Source organism: Mastigoproctus giganteus, chromosome 11 (assembly GCF_048544385.1).
Source record: "Mastigoproctus giganteus isolate SK-2022 chromosome 11, ASM4854438v1, whole genome shotgun sequence".
In the NCBI taxonomy this organism is placed as follows: Eukaryota; Metazoa; Arthropoda; class Arachnida; order Uropygi; family Thelyphonidae; genus Mastigoproctus; species Mastigoproctus giganteus.
The window spans coordinates 11,046,115-11,067,124 of NC_143585.1; the positions used below are offsets into that span (position 1 = coordinate 11,046,115).

At 38.9% G+C, this 21,010-nt stretch overlaps 1 protein-coding gene across 1 annotated transcript in view; it reads right to left on the reverse strand.

Annotated features, from left to right (window-relative positions):
- Window positions 1-21,010, reverse strand: part of LOC150077705 (alpha-tocopherol transfer protein-like) — a 62,608-nt gene that overhangs the window by 17,875 nt on the left and 23,723 nt on the right. Inside the window, exons 3-5 of the mRNA XM_090385512.1 lie at window positions 12,526-12,696; window positions 10,045-10,287; window positions 2,903-3,099 (exon numbers count right to left, since the gene is read on the reverse strand). Of these exons, the coding sequence (XP_090241638.1) occupies window positions 2,903-3,099; window positions 10,045-10,287; window positions 12,526-12,696 (611 nt within the window). The remainder of the gene's footprint in view (window positions 1-2,902; window positions 3,100-10,044; window positions 10,288-12,525; window positions 12,697-21,010) is intronic.

Genomic DNA, 21,010 nt, shown 5'->3' on the forward strand with positions numbered 1-21,010 from the left:
GCTAGATGTTATGTACAGAAATTATTTAAGTTATGTACACCTATGTGCGGAAATTATCTAGGAGAGTGGCTCATACATACATCCAACAACACTTATTAGAGAGTATCATATAATAAAATATCACTAAATAAGTAAAACAAATAAAGAAGAAAAATTACATAGATACAAAAATCGATATATACATAAGAAAAGTACAAAATTACAGTCATTCTGTTGACTGAAAAAGAAATATCGTCAATCCTATAACAGTCATTTGAGAACCTATAAAGCGTTCAGTACAGATTCTCATGAGTTCATGGGCACTTGAAGTGTTTTGCTATGAGTACTCTACTTTCTTGAATTGCGTTCTTCACTATATTTGTGTTTAGTAAACAGATCCCCTACAATCAGGTTCAAGTTCTGTCATTACAGTACATGTCCGGGTCTATTTTGAAGTATCTAAAGAGTTCCAAAGTATTGACAGGAAACGTCCAGGAGTATAGTTCCAGAGTATTAACAGGAAACATCCGCCTTAACCCATCCGTATTATGGAGAGCACTACTGGGACAACGAGGTTAGTGGAGTCGAGCTAGAGGGCGGAGCCTGACCGCAAGATTTTCAATTTGAGGGATATCAAAACTCCCAGTCAGAAGTTGTGCAAGAGTGCTATTATTATTTTCTTTCTTTTTTTTTTTTTTTTAATATTATTATTTTATTTATTTATTATTTTTTATTTTATTTTTTTTTCTCTTCTCTTCTCTCTCGCTCCTTCCTTTTTCCTCTGGAATGGGCCCCCGGAGGAATCTGGCCCACCTTTTGGCAACATCAGGTGGGTCAGAGTCTCTTTTGAGGCGTTACGTGCTCTACTGGAACTGGCCCACCTTCCCGTGGTGTGGACGAGTACCCAGAATCATCTGTCCAGGTGACTGATGCTTCTGGGTAGCCAAGTGGCCAGAACATAACAACAGAACACACACACAATACACATAAACCTACGTTACACACATATCTGACCCATTTGTAGTGATACTGTTCTTCACAGAGACACTAGGCGGAGTTGAACAGACGTTCTAGGTGCCGCCCATTACATATACACATGTCCACATGTCCACATGACCATCTGAATCCATGTATCTACGTTTCAGTTTGTACAGAGTGTGGCTTTTGAAATTGTAAACGGCTTCCTGCAATCCTGTTCAACCACCTGAGAAACTTTCTGATATAAGTATTTGGGGCAGGAGACAAAATTACTGAAGCATAAAGTGGTTCCGGCACAATACATTTTTGGAATTACTGGGTAACTAGTTGCTGGTTTCAAATTCCAGTTATCTCCTGTCCTAGAGTTTTTTTTTTTTTTTAATTTGGTATTCTGAAAATGCCTCTGGAAGGTGAGGCCCTCGTTTCACATCACTCCTAGGTCGGTGTATGAGGTGACTTTCTTTACCTGTGCTCCATAATTCGATTTGATTCTTTATCTTCTTATTAATTATTGTCAGTTGTGCTGACTTCTTAGAGTTTAGCCATAAACCTATTTTATCTAAGTATAAATGCAATTCGTAAAGCTTAGTTGGCATGGATATTGACATTGGACAAAAGAGTTCTTTCGTTAGAGACAACAAAATGTCGGCGGCATAAGAAATAAAATTATGATTCTGCGCAAGGATAGGTTCCAGGACGGCAGGGAACAGCAACGTCGGTAAAGCACCTCGCTGAGGGATGCCCAGGTGAGGGTGTATTCTTCACGGATTACTTGATGTTGTACAATTAGATACCTTGGCTTCAAAATGGTCTTGATGATCTGTAATAGTTTTCCCTCAATGCGAAAATAAACTTTCGATAAATTTTCGATTGCGGCTAACGATACATTATCAAAAGCTACCTTTAGGTCAAGGAATATGATAACAATTTGGGCCTGTTCTTTCAAAGTTCTGTTCTGGCGAGTACCGTACTTGATTAACTTGTATTTTCTCGAAGCACCAAGGAAAAAGTCGATGTGGTAACATTCTTAAATGCGTCACTAATAACGTGGGGTAGGGGGCATCCAAAAAAAAGTAAACAAAGAAATAAATTTTCATACAGTATTATGATTGTATGAGGAACAACCGGGTCCACTTTATTTTTTATGTCCATAAATTGGGTGTTGACTAGCCGGATGATTGATTCAATCCTCACCACCGACCGACTAAAGTAACCATACAGAGAAGAAGAGCCCTGACTTTTCCACCCGTCCTAAGTAGGAGGACGGTTGGAATTGTAACCATGTGCTACCCTTGAGGACGAAGGGTTCTTCAAGCAACTAAGCAGTCTTACACGCGGATCGTTAATTCTTATTGGCACCACAGGGTTGGCTTGATCCTATTTGAACTTCTCTTTACTGCCGTAATTCAGCTCATCTTATGCCAGCAAACAGAATTCAGGTATTCTGATAACCTGATCCAATTTGACTGCCCCTCCTTTGTGAGAACACTCAATACGAAAGCTAATAATCAATGAACAGTACGCATCTGATAGTCCTTCAAAGAGTCCGGTTGCCATACAGCAGAATAATGAGCAGGAAAACTGGAATGACCGATCAGAATTTTATCAGTGCAGTAGCACATCTTTTTGTTTTAATTACATGTGAAACTATTAGAATTTATGCTTCTGTTGGTATTCATTTTAACTTTTTTTTAATATTTGTACATTTTTAAATATTAAATAAATACTCGTAAATTTATTGTAATCAGCAATATTTAGGTATTAAAATAGTTGTATTACTTGTCAAAATGTTTCAGCGATTTGCATCTACAGAGATAGAAAACTCTTGTGAGGATCGTGAAAAATGTACAATGATTTTTATAATGCTTAATAGAAGTATTAATTTCTATTAAAACTGCGTACTTACTTGCCTCCATTCTAAATAAAATAAAATAAATAAACTTACCTCCATTTGTTTCACAATTTTTGCAAGGGCACGCACTCCAAAGCGATTAGAAAAATTTGCCCAGGTTACGCTTTCAATGTCTATAATCGAAATTTGTCCATAAATCTGAGTGACTTCGTTGTCGAAATCCCAATCAACTATGCAAAGTGAAGCTTGAATCATTAGGTCCATTGGAAGCTCTTCACGGGTATAGTAATCTGCATATCAAAAAATAAATAAAACGGATAAAGTGAAACGAAATATTCATACTGTTCGTATTGAAAAAAAACAAAAAAACAGAGGGTGAATTCTCACAAAGATCCCAAAGTGAATGGTTTTGCAAATAGCAGAGTCTGGAGAGTTGACATCTACGGCGTGATCTGATTGAGGTGTTTCATGCTTTTCATTAATTAAACAAGCTCGGTGCTGATGAAATTCTTCTCCTTGCTAAAAATGCACACGTGAGGGGATGGTTGGATATGCTCAGATTACACACTTGAGGAACGATCGTAGTAGGATAGAAGGGTGGATTTATATCTTCAACCAGAAGGTAGTTAGTTCTTGGAATAAACTTCCATCTGTTGTTCTGGATTTGGGTACTTCGAATAAACTTAAGGAAGATATAAACAAACTGTTGGAGGGGATGGGCAGGTGATGCGCAAAGTTATTATTATTATTTTTGTTTTGCTGTGTAAATTTGTTTTCTTTCATCAATTTCCAATAATAGTAATGTATACACTTCAAGTATACACTCTAGAAAGCGAAATAAACATCGCTATACATATTTCTAGCAGTGCGAAAATTGGTCCCAGCATGCGGATCAGTTTAAAAAACTGCAGTACACAAAGTCCTGGAAGACTGACATGGGAGCATCGCCTTGTATTGAAGCTTGGGATAAGTCATCTAACGTATTCTCCTGCGAGTTCGTCGCTTTCTTCTTCTGAATTATTACTTTTTTTAATACAACTGGAATCTGCGAACTGTGTAGTTTTGAACCATCTTCAAACCGTAAACCATCTATAGCAGTTCTCCGCGGAAATTGAAAAGAAAAAAATATGTCTATTGAAAAGAAATGCTAAGTGGCCTGCAGAAACTTTTAACAGACTGGTGTAATCCGCAACTTTTGTATGCGCATCGTCTTTGAACTCCTTGAAATTTAATACAAACCCGATCAAAATTATATGCGAGTTTATAATGATTTTCACTTGTTTATTTATTAAAAATTGCGTTTTTAATCGCATTATGACCTGTCTCTAAGTGTATGCACATTACTTCTGCGCCTTCCCAACCCAAATGGGTGTTCAGGAAGTGGATGTAATTTGAATAAAGGGTTTTATAATACTGTAATAATTATATTAAGGAATGAGATGAATTATAATTGTTATTAATAAGGGCGAATTGCGACAACGACCACGAATGTGATGTACCTGAGATCGAATCCTGACACCACAGACAAAAAAAAAAAAAAAAAAAAAAAAAAATATGCTGGGGAAAAAAAAAACGTACAAGTGACTTTATTGGAACTCCTCAAAGGTCGAAATGGTTTCGAGGTAGAGAGTGACTCCATCTGCTGTCGTTTCCATCAACTACCATCCATCACTGGAAGCAAAGCCTAAACTAAACAGGGCCACCTCCCTACCTGGATAAAGATAAAATTTGGTGCATTGCTAGAAGAATTTGAGTCACTGAAAACACAGGTGCTTCTCCTCCAGAATGATATAACTGGAAGCTCATCAGGGACTCAAGATTCCAGTAACCTACGAAGGGTTGCACTCCCGATTCGAGCCCCAGAGCACAATAACCAAGTGCAAACTAGTCTGGTTCGAAAGTTCTGTTAGGAGAGTCCATTGTCAAGGAAATAGGGAATATTTTTTTGTAATATGGATAGGTAGACTAGAACCAGGGTATTTGTACCAGGAGCAACTATTAATAACGTCACCAACAGACTGTCAGATTTTAAGGAGGAGGGGAAGAGAATATTATTATTCATGTGGGGGCTAATGACATTAAGCATACATGATCTGACGGTTTGTTAGACAAATACAGGACCATCCTGAAGAAATTCCGCGAGTTAGGTCACAATGTCTATGTGTCTGCAGTTCTGCCCAGGACGATAGGAGGATTATATGCTGAGAGCCTTGTTGGATTAACTCAAGATTTGAAGGACTCGGCAAGGCTTTTGGAGGGAAATTTCTATCAGCTTGGCCCGCACTTGTAGTTAGAAGGAATCTGTTTTGTAGAGACGAGATACATTTAAACAGAGGTGGTGCAACAGTTTTTGCCAGTATTATTGAGGATATCTTTAAAGTTCAGGGAAACTGCTAGTTTTGGGGGGACAAGGGTAATACATATACGCGTTTCTCTGATAATATTGGTCAAATTAACGCTTGCACATACCTCAAGAGTTCTTGTTTGTTACCACAACAACATATTAGCAAGATGTTCTGAGGGCAGAAACATTTCAAATGAGCGGGTAGCAAATGTCAGGGAAGCGAGCTTATATAACTTCAAGGGGTGTGTCAGGGTAGGTAACCATACAAGAACGTCTTAATTGTCTTAAGAAGACAATTGTCGTAAGACGACGCTTGCGCGGGTAGCACAGTGGTACCGTCACCGACCTCCCCACACCGGGTGGAAAAGGCCAGGTTCGAATCCCGTCAATGACGCAAGGAACTTTAATGGGCTTTCTCAACTCCGTTGCAGAGTTAGTCGGTCTCAGGCGTATGGGGTTTTTCGTCCAGCAAAACAGACAAATCGACCATAGAACACACGCATTTAACAGACATAAGACACAACACGGCAGATGAATTTAATTATTCGGGTGGCCGAAAAATAATAGTTTGGTTTGTCTTAAGAATTCTTAATTGTCTATGGATTTATGGATTTAAGAAGCAACCGGAGCATAATGGAGGACTACTATCAAGGTCGAGACCATCAAGACCAGTCGATCCCCATCAAACGATGATTCTTCCAGGGTGCCTTGAGCCAGTGCCTTGAGCCCACTATGGTTCTGTGAAGCACTCAAATCACTGTCCACCATGCTCAATAACAGCAAATACTCATGCACCCTAAAAGAAGAAAGGAAAAACCTGAACATCCGTTCTCATCTGATGTACGTGGATGACATAAAATTCTTACCGTTACCGAGAATCAACTCCACCAGCTGCTCCGCATCACCGAAAGGTTCAACACTGAAATCAGAAGGCAATTTAGTATAGACAAATGCAAGACCTATGGATTGCATCATGAAAATCCAGTAGGCCAAAACTATTAGTTGAAGACCGTTGGAGATTATGAAACCATGAGAGAAGAAGGGAGAGGACAACAGTAAGAACATAACGAGATCAAGGCCCGCCTGAATGAGAAGTACTATCACGCTGAAGTTCCTGGTAAAAAGAGAGCTGGATGGCAAGAGCATGTTAGAGCCGTAAAAACCTAAGCAGTCATATTAATGACATACCCCTCCAGGATCATAGATGGAACCAATACGGATCTGGAGGTGATTATCAGATCTACCAGGATAATAATGACAAAGGAGCCGCCAAAACCATCCAAAGTCGGCCATCGAGACACTGACCATAGCCAAGAAAGAATGAGGGACTGGTCTGGCAAATATCTATCTGGTCAGATAGATGTTTTCTTATCTACTTGTTTTTTTTTTTAGACCTGTGCTGCAAAAGGCTGTAGTTTCTTTGCTCTATATGGCTATTTCTGTTACTATTATTATAACAACAGGAAATGGCAATTAAGTAGGTGCAGGATTACTTACAGGAAAACACAACACCGATAATAAATAAATTATTATAATTATTGGTCCACTTCAGCAGCCAGAATTAAGTCGCATATATTCTCCTAATGTGGGTAGGGGTAGCTGACGCCCACAATTCAGCACCATACAACATGGCCGAATACACCGTTCTTCTTATATACCTTGCGGTTGTCGTAGTTTGTTTCACGTGCAACAGGCGTTGTTTGGTTATCCAACGTTGATAGTTTTTAATCTCTTTACAGCCCGTTTACATGGGCCGTGAACGTAAGTTTGGTGTCAAATATTATTCCCAGATATCTATGAATTGTGACAATTGGGACAGCTGTCCCATTTTGTTCTGGACGCACGAGTGTAAGTCATTTTTGAGAGAGTACACCATCATTAGTCTTCTGCGAATTTAGGGCTAGGGCAATTTTTTCTAAATATATTAATAGCTCCATAATCTTATGGTGGTTGATCTGGGCACACACTACACTTTTAGACAAGGCCAGTTGGATGGTTGTCAATATCTTAATATCATCTGCGTACGTGTATACATCGTCCCTGCCCTCTCAGAATGGGATTATCGTTGCGGCAAATAGGAGTCCGGATAAGACGCCACCTTGTGGAACACCTGCATGGACTGGTCGTTGGAGGATCTGACTGTCTGTGTGAAAATAAATGGATCGACAAGTTAATAGGGAGTGCAGGAACTTGAGTAGGTTTCCTTTTATTTGGAAGTCGTGCTGCAGCAGATGTAGTAGGGCATGTACATTGAAACTATCGAAGGCTGCATATATTATTGCAACTTCATTTCCAGCTTGGAAAGCGTTCAGTATCACGGTCTGCACTGTAAGGAGGTTCGTTATAGTTGACCTGTTAGATACAGCATAATGAATTTGTTGAGGCTGACTGGCCAGAATCTGATGCCCCAACTTTGGGAGTAGAACTTTCTCCAGTATTTTCAAGAGTTTAGATGCAATAAATATAGGCCTGTAGTGCTCCATGCGGTTAGGGTTTGAAAGTTTTGGCATAGAAATGACAGCATACTTATTCCAGTTTTCAGGGAAAATTCTATTAACAAGTATAGAGTTATAAATAGCTTGCAGTGGTTCAATTGGGTATGGGCCGAGACACTTTACCATGAAGTGAGGAACCCAATCGACTTCAGCTGTCTTAGTGGCGCTGAGGTAGTAAATGCTCTGTATCAGCGCTTATTTTGTGATAATAACAGACTCCAGATCATAATCAACCAACGGAACCCACACAGCCTCCATGATCTACAACTGATGATGTTGGAGAATCTACTGATGTGGTCCATCCAAGCTTCACTGTCAATTCGCTGATATGTGTCATTCCTATGCCTACACCGAGATAGCTGTCCCTTGTCAAGTGTGTCTTTCATGAAGCAGTTGATTGCTTTAGATGTTTCCCTATTAAATCTTGTTCTGGAAAATGAGTAGTTAATTCTGTCTTGTGTATCATTTGACAGTTTCCATTTCCTGTGCACAGGAAATGGAACTGTCATTCGATCTTGATGAGATCCCTTACAAGTTTCGAACCCGCAAATTCTGAAACTGAGTTGTTCCAACAGGTTTAGAGAGATGTCGCGAGTAAGCCGTCACATGTGAGTAGGCAATTCCATGGGATACAGCTAGCAAAATATAGGCATTTATTCGGGTCCAGAAAGGCTGACGAAGTCGCAAGCTGGCTCTTGCATTTGTCGTTAACATTGAAGTCAATGTAGGGTAGCATTAATAGGACAGCGACTGCAGTGTGATCGGATAGAAAAAATGTCTGTAGGTACATCAGTTAGACAGAATATAATCAGGTCTAGCCTATTTTCGCCTATTGTAGGCTGGTTATTGATAAGAGAAATGGAAATGGCTGCAGCCTATTTAACATGGTGTCCAGCAGGTTATTGAGCTGTGGTGGTGGTGGAAGATTGAAATCTCCATATATTATATGGGTGGCTGACACATGTAGTTTGTTGAGAAGCCAGTCTACTATTTTATTTATCACTTGTAGATTAGGGACGGTAGGGATGTCGACGACTGCTATATCCACGCGTGCAGTGTGAACTTTTAACGTGACATGTACAGCCTAATAAAGCTCTGAATCCGAGTAGGAGGCAGAGATCATCTATCAAGCCATGTGGAAAATAAACAAACGGCATACGCCTCTACCTGAAGAAGGTCTTCCCCACACCAGGTGGAAAAGGCCCGAGTTCGAATCCCATCAATAACGCGAGGAACTTTAATGGGGTTTTTTCACTCCGTGGCTGAGTTAGTCGGTTGCAGCCGTCGATAGTAAGGTCCCCCGCCCTCAGAAACTGGGTTTTTTTTCGTCCAGCTAAACAGGCAGGCAAAGCGACCGGAGAACACAAGCAACTTACAGATACAATTACGGGTAACCGTAATATATATATTTTTTTTTTCTACCTCAAGAAGGAGATCTTACTCACACCGAGAGAAGAATCAACGAACGAAAGACGGGCGAAGACGGCACTCCATGGCAGACATTACAATGATATCCATCAAAATTATATAGATAAGATGGCTTTAAATGCATGGCTCACGAGCAGGAGACTCTTCCGCGAGATTGGAGAATTTAAAATCGCCATCCAGGGCCTGGTAATCAGCACAAGGAGCTATAGTATAGAAAATATATCCAAAAGGTACCGGGAGTGACAGATGATACATGTCGGCAATGCCTCCTGACCTCAGAAACAATATAGCACATTTCTGAGGAACACAGAGTGATCACCCAGAGTACACTTACAGACACGAACAGGTGGCAAATATAATAGAACATCAAAAGCTAGCACAAAAATACCACTAGATCAAAGAAAGTGTTCCGTATTAGAAAGACGAATCTCAGAATGTACTACAGACGCAAACTGACTAAAGGTACTGGTACTGTGCTATATAACGCGCAGCACGGTCGTGCTCAACAGACCAGACAAACGTCATCGACAAGAAGGAAATGGCTACCTACTTGATGGACATAGCGGTGCCCAAAGGCAGCAACCTCCAAAAGCCTACGAGGAAAGATCATGAAATACAGAGACATAAAACAGGAAGTCAAAGAATTGTGACATATGGAGCGAGTAATGACCATCCCGATCGCCGTGTCAATCACCGGCATGGTACCAAAGCACCTTCACAAGAATCAAGCAGCAACAGCTCTCCCAGAGACGACTTACTCCATCAGCCGCGATCCTGAACACCTATAGGGCAGTTAGAGAGCTCTTCAACCCAAAGTGATAATACCACAACATAACCGAACACATTCAACCTTCAATAACCGATCTCATAGTAGCAGTACCTGTAACGGCGGGTAAAAATCTCATAAAGAAGAAAAACATTTCTATTTTATTATTTTTTAGAATAACACTCACAGAAAAGTTGCTTACCATGTCTAAATATGCAGATGGAGGCTCCTTCGGGAGTCCGATATGGCATAATTGTAAATAATTCGTTCCATGCCTCCTGAGGAATACGAGAAAGGTCACGTGTGACGAAATAATCTTCGCTTTCCATCCGATTCCTGTAGTAATGCACGATTGTATGGAAAGTGTTTTGAAGATCGAACTTTCTGCCACGAAGGAACTTCAGTAGGAACTTTGGGTCTGTTGGTGGAGCAAAATCTTCTACTTCTGGAAGAGAAAGAAGTTTCGATTTGAAGTACTCGAAAAATCTTTTAAACAAAATAAATGTATCTCAGCTGGTGTCCGAGATGGTTCCTTTTTAATCCACCCTGTGCTGGGAAATGGAAGAGAAGAAATATATATAATAAAAAAAAAAAAACCACATGATGACGAAGCGCTAGGGAAATATTCATATAAATGTCCAAATAATGCACATAAATAAATTTAACATAATTGAAAAAGGACGTTACTTGGTTGCTATCCATACTTACAATTTATGCATGCTACTATGCATAATATATATTATATAATAATAAAAAAAAACATTATGACCCTTGAAAATACTTAACAAATAGCTTTTATAAGACTATGATATATGAGTTTAATAAAAGCCCAATTCTCAGGAGGAGTTACTTGCGTTTCAACTGAGGAGAAATAGGTGATCAAAAGGACGAATAAGAAGGAAACTTTGTTTTGAGGGCTCTGATATCAGCTGCGACGCCTAAACAGATTTTAAGATAATGCCTAAGGTCCTCAGATTTCATACAAGTACTGAGTCTGGTGAACAAAATCCTGAATTTGTGAGGAACCATCATATATTGCATTTATATTTGAAGTCTTCCTTTATGCTTGGAGTGAAGTCTGTAGTGCAGAAGAATCAACTATCTAAATCATGGAATTTGCAACGAGGCTGAGAGAAAGGTCTTGTAAAGATGAGAACTGTGACTCAGGTATGACTTGATGAGAATGTGGGTATGTGGGTGAAGATAAATGTTCCGCTTGAAGTGAATGCCTAAAGTATGCGTTCTCGGAGGAAGGAGAACTGTTATTGCATCTAAATGCTAGCCAGGTTAGCTGCCGCTGATCACCGGTAAAGTTTGTTTCTCGGAGCGTGGATTCTTCTCTCTCCTTCGTTGCTGCTGATCAGCTGCAATCTTCAAACCCATCTTGAGTTTGCTTGACTCTGCAGAGTCAAGCAAACTCAAGAGCATAAACCCACTTTATTGGTGGGTTTATGCTCATTTCCGGCCGTTGTTAGAACTATGCTAGAGCCACAAGATAACGCTTGACGCTGTCCTGAATTTGAGTTTTCCTCAAGATCGTTCCTACGTTGATCCACTGACAGAGTGCTGTGCCTAATTTTTTTTTGCTAAAATCTGGGCAGACTGAGGCAATGGCCTTTGGATAATTTTATATGATTTAAGTCATCTGAACAGGAATTCTTCTTAGTTACCACAACAAGGTGTTCTGAACAGTTTCAAATGAGCAACGTTTCAAATGAGGAGGATGTGAAACACAGGGAAATAAGCCTAAATAACTTCAAGGAGTTTGTTAGGATTGTAAACTATAGAAGAATACTTAGCATTAACTGTGTTAGAGTAATGTCATGAGTGTTGTCAATAAAATGAATGAATTTGACTCCCGATTAGGACAGGTAATGTTGACATAATGGGGCTAACAGAAACGTGTTTTTGACCAGGAATTGGGGATAATGAATTCCACTGTAGTTAGAATAGCATACGTATTTAGGAAAGACAGGTTACATAGGATGGGGTGGTGTCATGCTTTTTATGAAAAGCAGACTAAGCACAAAAAGGGCTTTTGCCAAGTGTGGAGTTACGTTCTAAAGCAAAGGAAGATTGAAAGTATGAGTAATCTACAGACCACAAGATTGTGAAGAATATGACAAGAGTTTCTGCTGCCAGAAACCTGATTTGCATATCTAGTTTCTGGCAGCATCGGTAAGTAGGATTCTGTCACAGCACGGTCTGATGATGGGTATCAGTAAGATGCTTGAAAAGTCACCTTAAATGTATAGTGGTTTAGGCGATGAGCACAATAAACCATATTATTGATTTCATATAGTATATAAGTGGTTATTAAATATAGTAATTAATCTCAGCATCTCTTAGTTCTTGATTATACAGCACGACCTCAGATGAGGAGAGTTTACAGTAAACCATGAAGACAATCGTTAATCGTCTTTGGCATTCACGTAGACTTGAACCACGGTCAATTCAACGAGTGAGTGCTATTGTACTCTCGTGAATATAATAGAAAAAAACAATGCAAATACTAATCAAATAAAATAAAAAAATAAATAAAATGCAAAAGCAATTGTAAAAACAGCATAATTTACCAAATTCAAACTGTAACGCATGTGTGGATTTATACGTTGTCCACAATTAAGAGAATTCGAATATACAGTACATGGAAATATCAACAAATGCATGGATCTCAACTCACCCATTAGCATTTCACTGAGTTTCTCCATGTATCGACCTCTTGTCGTGGGGTCATCATTTAATTCATCAGCTGCTTTCTTTAAGTCAGATTCCGTGAGAACTTGATCATCGTAACGTCTATAGACAATCTTCCTGCTATTAGCTGAACTGGAAGGACATCCTGGACGGAAGTCTGGGGAGGTAAAATACCCAATATTAAGGAGACATAATTTCTGTGGGTACATTGCATTGGAACAAAAATTAATTCTCATCACCAGTGCTCTGGCAGTCATATTAAAATATGTATATTTAATGTTTAAATATAAGACCCATATATATAAGATCAAATTGGTAAAGAATTGTTTATGAACTGTGGAAATACAGTACATCATATTTGTAAACAAGAAGCGCATAAAAGAAGAACTGTGCAAGTTCAACATTGATCTCTCAGTACACTATAAGAATATCAAGGACTAAAGAAAGCAAAATGAAAATTGGTTGCATACAAGAGCTAAAGTTTTGCATTGAAGTTTATGATGGCGCAACGACAAAAACCCAAGAATAAATACTAAAACGAATGGAAGAATTTTATCCAAATCTTTATAAGTATAAAAGACAACTGGATCTAACACCAGATGCAGAAGTGTACCAGAAATATTTGTACAAGATGCCAGAAAATCAATGAAAAATGGCGAAGCAGAAGGGCCTGATAAAGTTACTATTGAAATGTTGCAAGCTGGAGGCAGCTGATACGTAATGCTCAAGCCAAATTATTTTCAAAATGATTTCTACTTAACAAAGAACGTGTAGCATGGAAGAATACAGGTCATCCTACTGCACAAAAAAGAAGACAAATCAGATATAAAAAAAAAAAAAAACTACCGAACAATATGCATTTTGCCAGTTGGCTAAAAGGTTTTCACAAAGATACTTTCAAGTAGAATAGGTGCAATACTAGTTGAGGCACAACCCAAAGAAAAAGCAGATATCAGCTTTAGTACAATGATTCACATCTAAACAGTGCAGCAAGTTACAGAGCGACAAAATGAACAGGACTTTCCATTGTGTAAAGCTTTCATCGACTATAAAAAAACATTCGTCTCAGTCACCAGACAAATAAAAATGAACGCCTAATCAACCAAGGTGTAGACGGAACTTACATCAATATTTTTTTCTGATCAATGCTTGAAAAGGTGACTGCACCGATAAGGATCAAGAATGAAAAATTCCACATCCCCATAGAAAAAAATTGTCCGACAAGGAGAAACAATCTCCTCTAAACTATTTTCTGTCTGCTTAGAAGAATTTTTTTTGCAAGCAAAATTGGGATAAAAAAGTACTCAAGATAAATGAATATTACTGCAATTTACTTACAATTTTCAGATGATATCATTCTCTTTTCCAGTGATGGGGAAGAATTGCGGCTGTTGTAGAACGGTTTTAGGACCCTCAGCGACTAAGGCCATATTGCTCAGTGTATATTGTCTGTAAATTGCGTGTATTCTCTGAAGCCGATTTTCAGTTTGCTGAACGGGAAACACGAGTTTCCCGGAGAAAAACCATGCGACCCTCGCTTGGGAACGATTACCTCAGCCACGTTGTGAAAAAAGTTAAGAATTATTCGCGTCATAGGATTTGAACTGGCGTCTCTTCCAAACCATGTACTACACCTGATGCAAAAAAAAAATCTAATGTTTTTTCCGAAGTGATTATTGGTGAATTTAAAGTTACCTTGAATTCTAGAAATTGAACGAAATCCCGTATATTCCTAATGTTCAGTAACTTAGTTCAGTAACTAGAGGATGATTGGGAAGATTATGACGAAAGACTCTACATGCAAATGGAATGGGCAAGTAAGGGTGAATGCCTTATTATGGGTGATTTCAATTTGCCTTTAATTGATTGGAGTAAATGGGAAGGAAACTCGACATGGGGAACACAATTTTTATATCAACTAGATGACTGTTATTTGTATCAACATGCCAGGGAAAGTACTAGAGAAAAGAATATCCTAGACCTCATCATCACACATGAATCAGATGACATAACAGGAACCAGCTGACAGTAGAGGAACCAGTAGCTGGAAGTGATCACGGAGTTCTACGGTGGATGATGACGAGAGAGGTAGCAGAAGTAAAAGACAAAGGAATGGGTTTTAATTTCAGAAAAGGAAATTACGATGCCTTAAGGTACTACATGGCCTCTATTAACTGGGTAGATATCGCGCAGAGAATGAATACAATTGAACTGTGGTACGCTTTTAAAACATTAATCACAGATGCCTTGAATGCGTATATACCATTAAAAAAATACTCTACGAGAAGGGTTCCAAGTTGGATGAATAGTGAAGTTGCCGCATTACTTGAGCAGAAAAAGGTGGCATGGAAAGGTTACAGAGCAATAAAAAGTACTGAAGCCTATAACAGCTACAAGGTGATGTGTAATAGAGCCACAGAAAAGGTTCGACAGGCAAAGGCAGTTTATGAGAAATCGCTAACAAACAGAGCAAAGAGGGGGGATAAGGAATTCTTCACATATATAAATGCCAAGAAGAGCAGGAACAACCAGAAAAACCAGAACAGATAATTATTAAATACACCAGCTGCCGTTGCAGATAAACTCAAATAGTTATTTTGCATCTATATTTACAAATGAAAAGCCTTTTGTGGCAATGGGAAATTGTGGGAGCGAAGTTAAAAAATATATAATTAATGATATTGAAATTTCGTAAGATTATTTAATGAAAGGCTTTCGAGCCTACAGGCGAGTAAGTCTCCTGGAATTGATGGAATATGCCCTATAATCATAGGGGAGGCGGCAAGTGAGTGCATTGAACCATTGAGGCTAATTATACGAGCATCACTAGACTCTGGGGAGATTCCCTTGGATTGGAAAAGTGCAAATGTATCTCCCATACATAAGGGTGGCTCTAAAAGTGAAGTACGAAATTATCGACCTGTCAGTCTGACTTCAGAGGTAGGGAAAATCATGGAGGCAATGATCAAGGGTAGAATTTAGGATCATTTGGATCGAATTGAAATTCTCAAGGATACTCAGCATGGTTTTGTAAAGGGAAAATCATGTTTAACAAATCTGATTCGCTATTTCGAAAGGGTTACTCACGAGCTGCATTTAGGGAATAATTTCGACATTGTTTATTTAGATTTCGGCAAAGCTTTTGACTCGGTCCCACATGAGCGGTTGCTTTATAAGCTGCAACAGGTTGGAATCACTGGGAAAATCCTAAAATGGATAACAGGACGGCTTCACGGCAGGACGCAGAGGGTTGTGATAAATGCCTATTCCTCAGATTGGGTTGATGTAAGAAGTGGTGTTTCCGAAGGATCAGTATTAGGACCACTGTTGTTTTAAATTTTCATAAACGACATCAATGAAGGGATAGAGGGCGTGATGTAAAAATTTGCATATGATGTTAAAATTGGTAGAGTAGTTAATGATCACTGTCAAGCTGAGCCTCTTCAGAGAGACCTGGATAGACTTCAGGAATGGTCAGAAAAATGGGAGCTTTGCTTTAATCCAACAAAGTGTAAGGTATTACACCTGGGAAAATAAACCCAGTACTGGAGGAAAAGGACTTGGGTGTTACGATACGCTCAGACATGAAATTATCTGAGCATTGTAGTAGTAGTAGTAAGCAAGTGTAAGAGCTTATGCAGCATCAGCCAAAAAAAAAAAAAAAAAAAAATCACACCATTCCCTCCAAATTCCTGTCCAGTTCCTCCTTAAATTTATTCAACCTATCAATTTCTACAATGAGAGATGGAAGTTTGTTCCAGCAATTAACCACCCGCTGGCTAAAGGCAAATTTCCGCACATCTATTCTACATCAGTCTTTTCTTAATTTGAATTTATACCAACTTAGGTTCGTAATCTGAACAAGTGGAAGGATTCCAACAGAATTCAGCATGCTCAACCCATTCAAGGCCTTATACACCTCAATCAGATCACCGCGCAGGTGCCTAGTCTCCAGCCACTGCAATTTTCAGAACTTAAGCCTCTCTTGTAAGAGGATCCCTTCATTCCCCTCACCAATCTTGTTGCCCTTCTCTGTACAAGCTCAAGTAAATCTACATCCTTCCTAAAATGAGGCCTCCAGACCTGTACGCAGTACTCAAGGCGTGGCCTGACCATTGCCTTATACAGAGGGACAGCCACCTCCTTCTCCTTGCTAGCAAAATTCTTATATATCATTGACAAAACCCCATGATCTGCCCTCGCAGCCTCTCTGCATTGCTCAGCAAATTTCATATCTGACTGCACAATTACTCCCAGGTCTTTTACATTTTCTACCACCTTAAATGTAGTACCACGCAATTGGTACGTGTCTCTGGGGTTACTTCAACCCATATGCAGTACTTTGAATTTTTCAAGGTTAAACTTCAGTTGCCACTTCTTAGCCCATCTGCCCAAATTATCTAGATCCTGTTGGAGTAGCACACTGCCATTACTGTCATTAACAACCCTGCCAACCTTTGTATCATCTGCAAACTTCGACATTAAGCCTGATATACCTTCATCAATATCATTGATAAATATACAAAACAACAGTGGACCCAACACCGAACCCTGTGGGACTCCACTAATAACATTAGTCCACGAAGAGCAGCACCCATTGATTACAACCCTTTGTCTTCTCCCACTTAACCATTCTTTTATGCATTGTAGCAACTTACCCTTAATACCATTCTGCTCCAATTTGTTCAATAGTCTTCCATGCGCAACAGGGTCAAAAGCTTTGCTGAAATCCAAATATATGAGATCAAAATTATTTTTTTATATACAGTTCCTTTGTAATCACATCATAATATGCTATCAAATTTGTTAGACAAGAGTTTCCCTTAACAAACCCGTGCTGTGTCTGAATTATTGCTGCAGTCTTGTCTAGATGTTCCTACAATGCATCTTTAACCAGTGACTCCATTATTTTACCCGGAACAGAAGTTAAACTAACTGGTCTGTAATTACTCTTTTCACCCTTCGTCCCCCTTTGTGAATTGGGGATACATTGGCACATCTCCATTCCGTGGGAACCTCCCCTGAGTCCAAGGATGTCCTCTTAATTATGGCTAACGGTTTGCTTTCTTTCTTTGCCGCCTCCTTTAATATAACTGGATAGATCCCATCCACCCTAGGTGCTTTTTTTATGTTTAACTTCTACAATTTCTCCTCCACTTTGCTTTCAGTTATTCCAAAATCATTAAGTATCCTGCCTCAATTTGATAACCTTCTGCCATTTTCAAACCTTAATAATTCCTCATGTGTGAATGTAGATGCAAAATACTCATTCAGTTTGTTTACTATCTCAGCAGGATCATCAACAGTCGAACCATCGATGTCAAGTGGACCAATCAGATTCATCCCCTTCCTTTTAGAGTTTATATAAGTAAAGAAATCCTTGCTGTTTTTCTTAGCATCTTTTTCCCAGGATTTCTCGTAATCTGCCTTCGCCTGCCTAACCTCCTTTGTGACCTGATTAGAGATTGGCTTATATCTGCCATAGGCGTCTGAGTCGCTTGATAATTTATATGCTTCTCATGCATTTTTCTGCTCTGTTACGAGTCTCATTAGTTCATTAGATAACCATTTAGGTCTAAACCTTGAACAATATTTCTTAATAGGCATGAAACTTTTAGTAGTTTCCACGATTAATTCCTTGAATGCTTCCCACTTAGAATTTACTGTTGGTAACATCGTCAGTTAAAGGTGTAAACAGGTTGCAAGTAAAGCCAATGGTGTCCTATCGATGATCTATCGAACTTTTGCAAGTAGAGATAGGGACGTGATAATTCCATTATATAAGGCTTATGTTAGACCACACTTGGAATACTGTGTTCAAGTATGGAGACCGCACCTAAAAAAGACATCGAGCTTCTTGAAAGGGCGCAAAGACGGGTAACTCGCTTGGTGAGATCGGCAAAAGGGCGTCCTCATGAAGAAAGACTTCGAATATGTGGGTTGCAGAGTTTAGAAACACTGCAACCCACATATTCGAGATTAGACACCTTAGAGGAGATTTGATTGAGGTGTTTAAGGCTCTGAGAGGCATCAGTAAAATGAATGAGGTCGAAATTTTCAAGATTATAAATGATGCTAGAACTAGGGGACATAAATTCAAGTTACGGGGGGGAAATGTTTAGATTTTACTGCAGGAAGTTTTATTTTTGCCAGCAAGTTATAAATTACTGGAATAAGTTGCCTACATGGGTGGTAGAGGCTGACAGTTTGGGGAAATTCAAAGGTGATCTGGATAGTACCTTCGGGTGAAGGAAGCGCATAGGATGATAGGTTTAATTTCCTTTTTTTTTTATTAATTATTATTATTTATGATTATTATTTTTTATTGTTTTGTTCGTTTTTAGGCTGGTGCAGCATAAGCCATAGGCTTTCTTGCACCATGCGGCCATTACTAATTCTAATACTAACCCAAAAAATCCAATGGTAATCCGAGACTTCTAGCTGATTATAATTGAGCCAGTAAGAATCGTTGATTTTTTTGGCGAATTAATTCATTTCCACGAGTGATCACAGGGAGCAACTCAATATAATCATTTGGATGAAAATTAGAAACTGTTTAGAAAAGGGGGGAGGGCTTTGGTTAGTAGCAAGTTAAGTTTGCATCAAGAAAACGGTATTTCTTCTGTTCGTGTGAGGAAATGACGGTTCCGTTTTAAGGAAATTATTTTTAAAGAGGAGAAAATCAAATTACACCTTTTTATTCAATTATTGCTAATGATATTTTTGGCTAAGCTTAAGACTGCCAATATTCATATTATTTCTAGTGTAGTTTTGCTACTGTGAGCATCGATGAACAAAAAGTATTAAAAGAGAAACCACGACCACACCCTTAAAAAAAACATCACTGTCAAGAAAAAAACAAAAAAAAAATAGAAAATTTCCCAAAATTACAAAATCGGGATATCCCAGCCAGATTGTCGAAAAGTACCCTACGCAATCGTTAACAACTCTACCAACCCCTCCCCACAGTGGTGGAACTGGTGATATGGTATTTTCGCCACTGTTAAAGATGCAATGGATTCCGTATGCAAAAAATAATTCGTCGTTTTGAAATAAGGTACTTGGAGGATCCTTTACAATATTAGGGATTTTCTAATTCTCCTTCTCTCAGACATCAAAGTCTCTGATCAAAAATAACAATACCAGACATTTTTTTTTTTTTTTCATACCTCTGGAACGAAATTTGATATTCTGAACAAAATTGATTTTTTAATTCCTTCTTTTTTTATACAATATCAGTATACATGGTTATAATTATTACACACAACATATGTTACTTTGACACGTTTCCAGCTCAATGATTTCCTTTTATACTCCACATTTCTTTCCCGTTTAAGGAACCAACAATAATCTGGCAGTGTCCCAGCGACCTTGATATCGTTTTTCCATTGCAGATACGTCCAGGTGGAAGCGCTGTCCCTGTTCATCACTGACATCTGTTAAGTTTTCAGGAAAGAAATCCAGATAGGGATGAAGGAAATGCATTTTCAATGAAATTCGGCACCCCATTTTCTTGTAACATTTGAGCAAATTTTTCACCAGTTGCTCATAGTTCTATTCTTTTCTCTTTCCGAGCAATCCGTGTACCACAGCCTTGAAAGATCTCCACGCAGCCAGTTCAACGTCATTCATGTTTCTTTGAAATTCTTCATCTTTTTGAAGCTTTCTTATTTCAGGACCTATGAAAAGTTCTTCCTTCAGCTTTGCATGAGAGAGATTTGGAATCATTTTCAGTAAATATGCGAATGCTCTGCTTTCTTTATCCAGTGTCTTTGTGAAATTTTTAATCAGTCCAACTTGATGTGTAAAGAGGGAAGAAACCTTTTGTGGATCAACCAACGGAACATAGTTTACATTGCTTTTGAAGGGAACATATTCATCTCTTTTGTCCCAGTGTTGTATGACGTAGTGTTTGGCTGTTGCACGACTATACCACAACACAGGAAACAACAGTATTTAACCAAACCACCTTGCAACCCAACGAGCAGTCCAATCACTTTGAGACCACCACAAATATTCCAACTATAGTCATTGTAACGTATAACAGCAAGAAACTGGCACATACTATCGTAAGTTTCTTTCAGGCCAACAGCATGAACAAAAGAATTGATGGTACAATATTTCCATTATGAAGTAATACTGTTTTCAAACTTAGCTTTGACGCATCAAGGAACAAACGCCATTCAGAGGTATTGTGATCATTGTTCAGTTCGTGCATAAGACCAACGACGTCTTTGCAGATACACATGTTGTTTTCCATTGTAAAATATCCTGAAAACTCTTCATTTCGCTTACGGTGTATTGTAATGTTTGTACCTTTGGCGAGTAAGTTCCACTGTTGCAGTCTGGATCCGAGTAACTCAGCCTTCTCTTTGGGTAAACCGAAGTCTCTGATCAAGTCGCTCGATTCTTCATGTTCAAAGCAATGTGGGTATTTTCGTTTTCTGGCTCGTAGTCCAAATCATGTGAAG